This window comes from Sus scrofa, chromosome 4 (assembly GCF_054392235.1).
Source record: "Sus scrofa isolate SSC_HxYL_T2T_F1_AM1 chromosome 4, Sscrofa_HxYL_maternal_Yorkshire_Landrace_v2.0, whole genome shotgun sequence".
NCBI classification, from domain to species: Eukaryota; Metazoa; Chordata; class Mammalia; order Artiodactyla; family Suidae; genus Sus; species Sus scrofa.
The window spans coordinates 93192800-93206033 of NC_139386.1; the positions used below are offsets into that span (position 1 = coordinate 93192800).

The following is a 13234-nucleotide window of genomic DNA, read 5'->3' on the forward strand; positions in this document are numbered from 1 at the left end:
AAACCTATCAGGCATAATTTTTGGATGAGTTATGCCATTATCTGGTAATAATTCTGAGAAATAAGACATTTTCAGTGATGATAATGAGATAATGCTGCTGTTGCTATCAAAAACGACACTAGCTTACTATGGTGAGCGTGGCAGCCCTACGTGTATGACAGGCACCATACCAAGCACCAAGTAATATCACAGATATTACTTTATTTAAACACCACAAAGGCACTTTAAGGAAGGATTATTATTATCTTCACTTTACATGTGTGGAGAATGTGGTGATGGAACCGGAATTTGAATAGAAATCTACAAGTCTCTTGAACACCTTTTCATATACCTGTCGGCCATTTGTACATCTTCTTTTGGCAAATGTCTGTTCAGGTTCTTGGCCTATTTTTAAAATAATGTTGATTGATTTTGTTGCTATTAAGTTGTATGAGTTTATTATATATTTTGCTGTAAGTCGTATGAGTTTATTATATATCACATAACACATATATTATATACATATAACCTTATCAGATATAGGGTTTTCAAGTATTTTCTCCCATTCCATGCCTTTTCACTCTGTTGATTATTTCCACCGCTGTGCAGAAGCTAATGCTATTTCTCACAGATGTACAAAGGAATAAATAAACATATAGTGTAATCAACTTAGATTTTAAAAAGCATTCAATTAAAAATATTAAAAAAAAAAAATTGGAGTTCCCGCCATGACTCAGTGGTTAACGAATCCTACTAGGAACCATGAGGTTGCGGGTTTGATCCCTGGCCTTGCTCAGTGGGTAAAGGATCCGGCGTTGCCATGAGCTGTGGTGTGGGTCGCAAACATGGCTCGGATCTGGTGTTGCTGTGGCTCTGGCGTAGGCCAGCGGCTATAGCTCCTATTATACCCCTAGCCTGGGAACCTCCATATGCCATGGGTGCAGCCCTAGAAAAGACAGAAAGACAAAAATAATAATTAACTAATTAATTAAAATATTTTAAAGATTGACCTGAAGTAGAGGTCAGAATTATTGTATTAAGCCCAGAGAACTGATTTAGGAATACAAAGATAACTGGGTTCGTCTCTTCAGAAACGCATAGATCTTGAGGTTACTCAGGGTAGCGTCAGGCTGGGCTTTAAGAACGGTCTAGTTCAGTGGTTGTCAGTTTGATCTGTGGATGCCTGGGTGTTCTAATTTCCTTTTCAGGGTGTCTGCAAAGTCAAAATTATGTTTATATTAATACTAAGAGGTTCTTTGCTTTTTGCACCAAGTTGACACTTGCACTGATGGCACAAAGCAATGTGGGATAAAACTACTGGCTCCTTAGCACAATTTAAAGCAGTGGCAACAAACTTTCTCTTTCACCATTATGCACTTACAGTAAGAAAACAAAATCAAAAACAAAACAAAACCTTGATGAAATGATTTTTTTTTTTTTTTTTTTTTTGTCTTTTTGCTATTTCTTTGGGCCGCTCCCACGGCATATGGAGGTTCCTAGGCTAGGGGTCGAATCGGAGCTGTAGCCACCGGCCTACGCCAGAGCCACAGCAACGCAGGATCCGAGCCGCGTCTGCAACCTACACCACAGCTCACAGCAACGCCAGATCGTTAACCCACCGAGCAAGGGGAGGGACCGAACCCGCAACCTCATGGTTCCTAGTGGGATTCGTTAACCACTGTGCCACGATGGGAACTCCTGAAATGATTTTTAAAATTAATTTATTAAATTTTGAGCGCAGGTATACATCTTTTTATTATTCTGTGTGATGAATAAGGAGGAGTGAACTTTTGTTCCATTCTGAAATATAAATGGCTATTTTTAGGGAAAGCTCATGCACAATTGAATTCTGATCCTAACCAGCTTCTCTTTTTCTTAGAATACCATTTTTAACTGAAAGAATGACTGAAAGATTATGGTGATTCTGACATGGGTGTTCCACATTTTCTGAAAAGTGAACTAAGTGAGTCTGTCATTTCAAGGGAAAAAATCTGACAGTAATGAACAAATGAATTTTAATGTAACAAAGTAAGAAATGCTTGTTGATATGGTTTCAGATTCCATAATGCAACTCATGTCGAGTTTTCGTGTAGCAATGTCAAGTTTTCATGTAGCATCAAAGAAGAATATCTACAATTATATAAAAAGGCTCTTAAAAATGCTCCTACCTTTTCCAACTACAAATCTGTGTGTGGCAAGATTTTATTCATAAACTTCAACTAAATTCTCTTTTGAGAGCAGAGATCATGTTAAATTTATCTTCCTTTTTTTTCTTATAGCACCTTGCATAGTACTTTGCACATAAATGCCAAACTAAATGAAGATGCTTTAGTACTGAAAACAAAAATAGTTATCTTGTCTACTCTGAAGAAGGCTGGGGAAAATATGTGAAATATTTACAGTCATGATTTTAAGGTCAACAAAAAAAATTTCACCAAATCCAGCAGTACTAAGAGTGTACTGGGAACATTCTTTAGCAGGTTGGAATTACTTGGGGATCAATAAAAGAAAGAACTACTTTACATTATAAGTTATAAACTTGGCTTCTTACTACCTCTAAGAAAGATAAAGTCGGAAAATATAGGAATTTGAAGATGATTTAGAGAAATACATATATTTAAAGGAGGACTAAATTCCTACTTTGAGAAGATTTTAAAAATTAATAATATCTACCTACATGCTCTTCCCCTATGGTCTTCTTCTAGTCCCTTAGAGGTAACTACCATCCTGACGTTGGTGCTTATTTTCATGCCTTTTTAGAAAGGTTTATCATATGTATGAGTGAATGGCTAAGCAATATGTTCCTTTGTAAAAAGGGCATCATACTATATGGTATCTTATGGGACTTGATTTTTTTCACTGAATGTTCTATTCCTGATATTCTTTTATGTTGTTGCATGGTAGCCATTGTTCATTTACTCTATTACTACATAGTATTCCATTCTGTGAAAATAGCACGACATATCCATTTTTCTGTTGGTGGACAACTGGCTCCAAAGTCATGAACCCCTAGCCTAGGAACTTCTACATGCTGCAGGAGCATCCCTAAAAAGACAAAAATAAAATAAAATACAGTTAATGCAGTGTGATGATAGAGGTCCATGCAGACACATGGATGAGGAGTGCAGCTGCACCCATGTCTTCTCTCCTTGATCTCTGATAGCTTTTATTTATTTGTTTATTTATTTATTTGTTTATTTATTTATTTGCTTTCTAGGGCCAAACCCGAGCTTATGGAGGTTCCCAGGCAAGGGGTCAAATCAGAGCTGTAGCTGCTGGCCTACACCACAGCCACAACAACTCAGGATCTGAGCCACATCTGCAACCTACACTACAGCTCACTTAACCCACTGAGTGAGGCCAGGGATCGAACCCAAATACTCATGGATACTAGTCGGATTCATTTCCACTATGCCACAATTGAACTCCTTCTGATAGCTTTTATTGTCTGTACATGACTTCCTTATTTAGTATGAGCTTGCAGGGTGCATTCATGAAAATGGTACCACTAACCAAAATCAATTCCATGTAGAATGGCTATACCATATTATCTTTGGAGGCACATCCAACATGGTCCATTGGCAACTGAGCCTCCACTTACTCAAATCCATGATGTTTATGGACTTTTACCAATTCCCAATTGCTTCCTGATCCCCCTTAAATGTGTTAGGGACCATCATAAAACTCACATTTTAGAGGGGTCTAGGAACTACCATAACACTTGAGTTTTAAAATTCAGCATGATTCTATTCCGTTGTTTTTTTGTGGTATGTCTGCAATAATCACATACGTATGATTTTTAATTTATCATGGATCAAAACTATGCACAGAATAAATGGCACAAAGAAAGAGTACATGGATAACCTCATACCATGTAATTTAGGATAACATGGTAGAACACTCATTGGCTGAGGTCAAATGATGTGCTAACTCATTGACCAAAGGTTACTGTAGAATCTGTCAGGCTAGCTCTCATTGGTTGAGAATGTACACCAGCAGTCCACGCACACACACAAAAGAGTATTCTTATGGTACCAAAATAGATTTATGTGTATTTTTAAAGAAAAATTACTTCAGAGACAAATTAAAACAACTAATTGTTACTCAGGCAATGTTATACTTGATCACATACTTCTGAGCCTAGTAGGATCCTGTAGGGAATTTTTATATACCCTGCTTAATTGTTTATGGGTAGGAATATTACTGCCTCTCCATCTCAAATTGTAAACCCTACATAGACAGAGACGTTGTCGTATGAGTATACTTAACATAGCATAACATAAACTTGGGCATGTAGCAGAGGCCAATGAAATACCAGCATGTAACTAATATTTGCTAAATAAGGCTAGGAGGGTATAGGGGAGAGTAAGTAGATGAGGCAAAGGTCCATCCCAGAGTCCAATGTCTCTGTTAGGCTGAGTTTCCCAAACTTGGCACTACTGACATTTTAGACAAGATAATCCTACGTTGTGGGAGGCTGTTCTGTGGATTATAGGATGTCTAACAGCATGCCTGGCTTCTGCTCACTAGACACCAGTAATATGCAGCCCCAACACAATGCGAAGACCAAAAATGTCTCCAGACATTGTCCAATGTCCCCTAGGGTGGGGAGGGATTGCCCTTGGTTGAGACTACTGCGCTAAATCTATCTCATTGCTTCTCTTTCGATCACCAGATTCTGGTCTGGACAACAGAAGGCAGTTCCTGATCTAAACAGAGCAGGATTATGTTGTCACATTAGGAGAGAATACACAATTTTTTTCTATAGCTAAAATCCAATTATCACTGTGTACAAACATTTATACTCATCTAACTCTGTTATACTAATAAAACACTGGGAAACTTGCACAAGTATTTATGGGTAAATACAGAACAAAAAGAGGAAAAATAGAGTTGGATTTATCGCAGGCAGTTGAGTAATACTGTTGGTGAATGCTTTACTTGTATTCGGCAGGACCCTTTGTGATCTCAAGCTTCAGGTAGCCTGACAAACTCCTCAGCTCCATGACCAGGTGACCAAGGAGATCCCTTATATCCTGCATTTGTTTGAGGAGTTCACGCACTTGGTGACGCAGATGCGGGTCTAGGATCTCCAGAGGAGAGGAGAAGCCTGGATCCTTAGAAGAAGGGGTGGGCAGTGGAGGCAGAGGCCCAGGGCGCTCAGTAGAAGTAGTTTCTGGAGCAGCTGACTTCTGAGCAGCTGGATTCAAGATGGGGGGTGCAGCAGAGCTGGAGGGACCTGGATCATGGAGTAGGAGATACATATAAGAGGAGATACACATAAGGGTGAAGTCTGACTCTAGCCCTACCCTTATATTCCTGGTCAATTTTTCTTATTCTCTGAATGTAGCTGTGGGGCCCAATAGCAGCAGAAACTGGAGGACTCTGGTCCAAATTTGAATCTGAAGCTTGATTCCCTCTGCTTGAAAATCTTTGGCAATAAGGTCTCATCGTCAGAGAACTGTTGATTTTAGCCAGTTCCTCCTCTTTCAAGGCAGTATTGAATTTCCTACAGCATACGTGTGGTAACTGGTCTTAGGTCAACCTATTATGGCAAATGGCTTTAGTATAAATCCTTATCCTTTTGCCAGCCTTCTGCGCTTTTTTTTTTTTAAGCTGTGCGCACAGTATTTGGTAGCTTCCAGGCCAGGTCTGAGCTGCTGCAGTGACAATGCTGGATACTTAACCTGCTGTACCACAAGGGAACTCCATAGCCTTCAGTGTTTTGAGGACACCTCTGCTGGTTCTTTGAATTATTTCCTCTTCAGGATAAGCATCTCCCATTCCTTTCCATTATTTTCTTTATGACATGACTCAAGACCCCTCATCTTGGTATATGTCAGGTCAAATGCAGCCTTCTTAACTGGGACTCCCAGAATTGAATGTTAACTCCAGACTACTTCATCTTCACTCTGCGTGCTGTATTCCTACAAATGCCCAGAGGGAGTGTAAGATCTATGGGGCAGCAGCAGAGGAGCTGGCTGAAGTTTTGGTTTGGTGCGATGTGCACCATAGTCTGAAGGAAAAGTTCCCTATTTGTGCTTTCTTCCATCACCAGGGACTCTGGCTCATTGTTCCTGCCACCTGTATGTCCCTTCTTAAACTGCTCACACCAAACCCTAGCTCATGGACCCAACTGTCCTATCCCTTCCTCCCTGCCTTTTCATGCACACCAAACACACAAACACACTAACTCACTCTGAACCTTAATCTCCAGCTTGGGGCTCTGTTTCCAAACTTGATTGTCCTCAGTGGCTGCTTCACACCAGTAGGACCCAGAATGTGCCTCTGAAGCTGTGGGGATCTGGAACTCTGAGGAGGGGCCCCTGCTGCGCACTCTCCTGCCGTCTTTGTAGAAGGAGAAGAAGAGGCGGGCAGCTGACCTTTGCAGGGGCAGCTTTGTCTGACAGCTCAGGGTCACCGGGCTTCCCTCCCGGAGCTCAGCCGAGGGTGTGGCTCTGAGCACTGGAGTTGGAAACAGTTCTGAGGGAGAGAGAGGTGAGAAAGAAGAGCTCAGCCATCCTACATTCAGGTAGACCCATGACAGGCAAAGAACCCCATTTACACTTTCTTTCCCCTATTTCTATCAGGAAGGAGCTCTCTTAGAAAAGTTCCGTTTGAACCTTTCAGGTTTTCTCTCTCTTCAGTAGATAGGACTGGACTAGATCTGGAGATGGGCAAATCTGACAATAGACCAGATGCCAGTCAGTGAAAATTGGGAAGCATAGATCTGTAGGATAGAACAGTAGGAAACATGTTAAGCTTGAAATGGGGCTGAATGACTTGAAAATGCAATGCCTAGACTCTGTCCTTCCTGAAGCCCAACTTAGGCATTTGCCAGCAATCTACTCCTCAGGCCTTCAGTGATCTTGCCATCCCCAAGTGAAAGATATTTTTGGTCCCTCTGTCTCTCCCCACCTGCCTCTGCAAAAATGACACTGCCTCCAGCTCTTACCTTGAACTGTGATGGTCACAGATGATGCTGTTTCTAGGCTCCCAGGACCAGGGCTCCTGAAGACAGCACTGCAGTGGTAGTGCCCACTGTCTGCCTTTTGCGCCACAGCGATGGAGAATTCCCTGTTAGGTCCAGGGGGACCCAGGGCTGAGCCGTCTCGGTAAAAGGTGATCTGGGTCAGCGGCCAGTTTTGCCAGGCCTGGCAGCGTAGAACCAGTGGGTCTCCTTCAAATATGGGCCTGACTGAACTTTGGAGGATCAACCAGTCTGTGGTCCAAAGCAAGAGCTGAGTGTGACCCACTGTCTTCCTTGGGAGCTCCCCAGGTCCTGCCCATAAGAGACCCCTCTAATCTTTCTCTGAGAAGCCAGGTAACTCTCACCCTTGGTTGGGAACATAAATCAACTTCTCTAGGGCCTAGCACAGAGGGCACCCTGGCTTCTTAAGCTGAAGATGGGGAAGAAGGCATCCCCTCCCATGGCCAATTTTCTGGGGGTAACTTCCTGAGTAGGCTGTGGGGCTGAAAAGAGAGCTTTGGGAAATGGGAAAAAGAGCAGCCCTGCACTGGTCAGTCCTTTCTGGGACCTCACCGTAGGACACAATCAGATGGAAGGGTTCACTGAAAGTGTAGCCCTTGATCTGGAAGTCGACATCCCTCGGGTCCGTCAAGTCCTCATCCATGTGGCACCTGCTCTCCTGGCTGCTGAGAGGTACTTTGCATTGGAGTGCATCAAAACTGGCAGCTGGGGAGGCCATGGTCCGCAAAGAACCAGAAAATGATGCTGCAACTTGGAGAAAGAGGACATGAGATTGCTCTACAAGGGTTTCTCCCTCTTCTCAGGGAATCTTTAGAGTAGAATAGGAAGACTTATATGCTGAGAACTATAAAATATTAATCAAAGAAACTAAGAAAGATTCAAACAAATGGAAAGATATTCCATGCTCCTGGATTGAAAGAATTAATATAGTTAAAATGACCATACTATCCAAAGCAATCTACAGATTTAATGCAATCCCCATCAAATTACCCATGACATTTTTCACAGAACATGCAGACCAATGGAACAGAATAGAGAACCCAGAAATAAACCCAGACACCTATGGTCAATTAATCTTCAACAAAGGAGGCAAGAATATAAAATGGGAAAAAGACAGTCTCTTTAGCAAGGTGGTGCTCGGAAGACTGGACAGCTGCCTGTAAATCAATGAAACTAGAACACACCCTCACACCATGCACAAAAATAAACTCAAAATGGCTTAAAGACACCATAAAACTAGAAGAGAACACAGGCAAAACATTCTCTGACATCAACTGTACAAATGTCTTCTTATGTCAGTCTCCCAAAGCAATAAAAATAAAAACAAAAACAAACCAATGCAACTCAATCAAAGTTATAAGTTTTGCACAGCAAAGGAAACCATTAAAAAAAAAAAGGCAACCTATGGAATGGGAGAAAATAATTGGAAATGATGCAACTAACAAGGGCTTAATCTCCAAAATATACAAACAAATCATACAACTCAACAGCAAAAATACAAACAACCCAAATGAAAAAATGGGCAGAAGACCTAAATAGATTTTTTTCCAAAAACATACAGATGGCCAACAGGCACATGAAAAAATGTTCAACATCACTAATTATTTCAGAAATGCAAATCAAAACTACTATGAGGTACCACCTCATACCAGTCAGAATGGCTATCATTAATAAGTCTACAAATAGCAAATGCTGGAGAGGGTGTGGAGAAAAGGGAACCCTCCTACACTGTTGGTGGGAATGGTACAACCACTATGGGAAACAGTATGGAGGTACCACAGAAAACTAAATATAAAACTACTGTATGTTCCATCAATCCCTCTCCTGGGCATATATCTGGACAAAACTTTCATTCAAAAAGATACATGCACTCCTATATTCATCACAGCACTATTCACAATAGCTGAGACTCGGAAACAAACTAAATGTCCATCAACAGACAAAAGGATTAAGATGTGGTACATATACGCAATGGAATACCACTCATCCATAAAAAAGAACAAAATAATGCCATTCGCAGCAACATGGATGGAACTAAAGATTCTCATACTAAGTAAGTCAGAAAGAGAAAGAAAATTCCATATGATATCACTTATATGTGGAATCAAATATATGGCATAAATGAACCTATCTACAGAGAAGAAACAAACTCGTGGATATGGAGAACAGACTTGTGGTTGCCACGGGAAAGGGAGGGAGTGGGATGGGCTGGGAGTTTGGGGTTAGTAGATAAAAACTATTGCATTCGGAGTGAATAAGCAATGCGGTCCTATGGTATAGCACAGGGAATTATATTCAATCACTTGTGATGGAACAAGATGGAAGATAATGTGAGAAAAAGAATATATATATATACACATATACATAGATATATTTATAACTGGGTCACTTTTCTGTACAGCAGAAATTGACATAATTGTAATAAACTATAATAAACAATTTTTTAAATTAAAAGAACTCTCTTTTTTCCAAAAGACCCATAAGGATCTCTCAGAGGAATAATTCTGACTCATTTTGATGGCTTGCAGGTGCTGTCAGTGAATGAGCTGTGGTTTAAGGAGATGCGTAGAGAGAGAACAGAGAACTCACCAGCATAACATCTAGCTGCAGGTGCAGGAAGCCAGAGGCCAAAGACAATGAGGAGCCCAGAGCAGGCAGACACAGGACAGGAGCGAAAGGAAGATGATCAGATTCTAACATTTGTTGGGTATTTACCACGTACCAGACACTGCCAGGCATGTTAACACCTTATTTTATCGCAAAAATCTTAAGATTTCTAGGTACATGATTTCACCCTCATTTTACAAATCTCAAATGAACAGCCTTAGAAAGGTCAGTTTACCCCAAATTTTAAAAGAGAGTAGGGCGCAGAGCAAGAAAGTCATGTATGTCTGAATGCAAAGTCAGTGTTCTTTTTACTTCACTGTTCAGACTACTGAGCTGTTCAGATTTACTTCAATCTTCAGACCTTCCATGAAGGCTTTCTTTCATATTTTCATTTTCCCACATTTCATGTGGCTCTTCATCCTTGAATATGTTATTCACCAAATAGCTTTTAATACCTTCTTCCTTGCTTCCCCTTTCAGGTCTTCCTTTTTCATCCATCTCTACCTTCACATCCTCTGTTCCTTGAACATTCCCTGGCAACAGCAGAGCCCATCCCATGTCCTTCTTTCTGCCCCTGATTCTCTATTCTCAGTCTGTACTTGTAACTAAAGAACACTCCTTTCTTTGCTTCAGGGTTGAAACTAAGAGTTACAGATTTTTCACCTGATCTCCTCAGTCTATCTCTTAGCTCCATGGTTTACCCAGGTAAGGTAAATTTCTCCCATCTCCATGATTGCTTCTTGTCCCTCTTAACATCTCTCCCCTTCTTCTGGCTCCATGGCCATTCTCTTATACTCAGTTCTTCAGTCTGTCCTTTCCTATCCCACTTGCTTTGTTCCCTTCCACTTCAAAGGCCTAATACTTTCCCTTGACCTTGTAACTTCCCTTAGCAAGGCCCCTCTCTACTTCCTAATTCTCATGACATCAGTACCAAGTGCTTTCTTTAGGTCCTCTGTCAGCTCCCTTCACCACCCTGCTACTCCTTTTCAGTTCCTCCATTGTCACTCAACTGGACCTGGTCTTCTCTCATTTTGTAAAATAAAAATATTGGTGGGCTACCAGACACTTTCACTCAATAAACTTGTGGTAGGTATTACTATTCTCATTTTGTAAATAAGAAAACTGAATTCAGAGATATGAAAGTGACTTTTCCAAAGTGACCCAGAGCTAGTAAATAAAAGAAGAGGAGCTTGAAACCAGAGCATCTGATTCCATGACTGGAGTTCTTGCCACAATAGCATTGCTGTATATTAATACAGCCACCTAGTCCTGTTTCTAGATCTCAGTATAACAATTCAACAAAACTATTGTTCTGTTTTGGGGACAATGCAGGTGCTGAGAAGTCAAAGATAAATAAGACACAGTTAAAAGCCATAAACAAAAAAGCACTGTCCCTGCCTACAAATAACTCTTGGTTCAGCAGATGGCACAGGCACATGAAGAGATTGTTTTAGCATGAGGAAGAATGTAATAAGAAAGAATTATCACAGGTAGCTATCAGAGCATAAAGGAAGTTTCAGGGAGGATTTCCTGGTAAAGATGCCACCTAGCTGAGTCATTAAGGATACCTAGATGTTTGTAAGTGAGAAAGGAATTCAGGGCAATGGGGAGTGCTCATATCAGGCAGAAGTAGCAGTATGAGCAAAACTTTGGAGACAGGTAAGAGTCTAGTGTGTGAATATAAGCAGGTTGGGATTTATTAGATAATAATAATAATTTATTGCTATTATAAATTGCAAGGCTCAAAGAATGAGAGAAGAGGTTAAATAGGGGCCAAGTTACAGTGGACTTTGAATGCCATGATAAAGAGCTTGGCCCAGCAGGCTTGAATTTTAGAAATCCTTCTGGCTTCAGAGTGCAGAACTTATTTCAAGGACACAAGGCTGAGACATGACGAGTAGTTAGGAAATTGTTGGACTAGACCAAGTCAGAAATAATGAGGGCTTGTCCTAGGATACCTTTAGTTAAGCTCCATGGAAGAGACTGGCTCTATGACCAACTTAGAAGGTAGACCTTGCCGAACTTGATAATTGATCATGTATAGAGGATAAAGGTGAGAGAAGAATCTAGGTTGTCTCCCAAATTTTTGCCCTGGGTATCTAGATGGTTACTGTTAACTGAGATCAGAAATAACAAAAGGGAGTTCCCATTGTGGCGCAGCCAAAATGAATCCAACCATGAGATTGCGGGTTCGATCCCTGGCCTTGCTCAGTGGGTTAAGGATCTGGTGTTGCCGTGAGCTGTGGTATAGGTCTCAGATGCAGCTCAGATCTGGCATTGCCATGGCTCTGGCATAGGCCGGCAGCAACAGCTCTGTTTCGACCCCTAGCCTGGGAACTTCCATATGCCACAGGTGCGGCCCTAAAAAGACAAAAGACAAAATAATAATAATAATAATGAAAGATGAAATTAGGAGAGGAAGGGGCTAAGAGGACAGACAGGTTCAACTCTGGTCTTATTGTACTGAGGTACCTTGAAACACGCAGGTAGATACGTCTTCTGCAAAGCTTGATATTTGAATGTGAAACTCAAAATCATAATTAGGATTGGAGACATGATTTAGAACCCTTAATTATACTGTTATGGTAAAAATTATACAAACAAATAATCTCACTTTATCTTTCTTGTAAAGTAAAGTAGGGAGATAAGGACGCAAGTGTAGAAAACACTAGTCTTTAAGGGGAAGAGAAGAAAAGCCACCAAAGGGACCAAGAGACATGGAATACAAGGAGAAAATGGCACACAGAAGCCAAGGGAGTAGAGATTGCTGAGAAAGAAAAAGCAATCAACAGTGCCCAGTGCTGGGGTTCCCATCATTGTTCAGTGGTTAACGAACCCTACTAGTACCCATTAGGACGTGGGTTCGATCCCTGGCCTCACTCAGTGGGTTAAGAATCTGGTGTTGCTGTGACCTGTGGTGTAGGCTGCAGTCCCGGCTCAGATCCTGGGTTGCTGTGGCCATGGCCGGCAGCAGTAGCTCCTATTAGACCCCTAGCCTGGGAACCTCCATATGAGGCGGGTACAGCCCTACAAAAGAAAAAGACAAAAACAAAAACAAAACCAGTGCCCAGTGCAGCAGAGAAGTCCAGCAGGATGAGATTTTAAAAGGGTGCAATGTCATTATAGCGGTCATTGCACCCTGGCTAAAACAGATTCCAGGGGAAGCCAGACAGTAAGAATTGAAGAGTAAGTGAAATGTCGGGAAATGGAGATAGCAGGTAAAGGCTGCTCTTTCAAGAAATTTATCTGAGAAAAGAAAAAAAGAGTCAAGATTGTACCTGAGGAGGGCATCACAGTCAAGGGGATTTTTAGGATGGAACAGTGTTGAAGGTTATTATATTCAGAAAGAGCCATGCAGTTCTATACACCAAATTTCTTATACTACCCTTCACATCCCACCTGAGCACTGCTTCTTTGGAGGACTGAAGTTAGTCATCCATGCTTCTTTCTTTTGGGTCCTTTCCCCAAAGTCATGCATCTCTCCATTTCCACTTATTCAAACATTTTACTTACCAAGTAGCATCTGAGCGGCCCAGAGCATAGGAGGAGGAAAGGAAAAGACCCCTGTCGTGAGGACATAGCCCAGCTTCATGGTGACTGTGTTTAGGTCTCCTGCAGCTTCTAACACACTGACTTTCTTCAACATGAAACCTCTCA

General features: G+C 41.3%; 1 protein-coding gene across 3 annotated transcripts; it reads right to left on the reverse strand.

The window, feature by feature from the left end:
- Positions 1-4005: 4005 nt before the first annotated feature.
- Positions 4006-13234, reverse strand: FCRLA (Fc receptor like A). Of its 3 annotated transcripts, none has more exons than XM_021089517.2 (5): positions 13091-13234; positions 7523-7720; positions 6935-7201; positions 6178-6462; positions 4006-5218 (listed from the first exon to the last, which is right to left on the reverse strand). In XM_021089517.2, the coding sequence occupies exons 1-5, from the start codon at positions 13221-13223 to the stop codon at positions 4917-4919; spliced, it is 1185 nt and encodes a 394-aa protein (XP_020945176.2). In that variant the 5' UTR covers positions 13224-13234; the 3' UTR covers positions 4006-4916. The 3 variants fall into 3 exon arrangements, with proteins under 3 accessions (XP_020945176.2, XP_084877363.1, XP_020945177.2); XM_085021237.1 differs by having other exon boundaries at positions 6363-6462; positions 13091-13223; XM_021089518.2 differs by lacking the exon at positions 6935-7201 and having other exon boundaries at positions 13091-13223.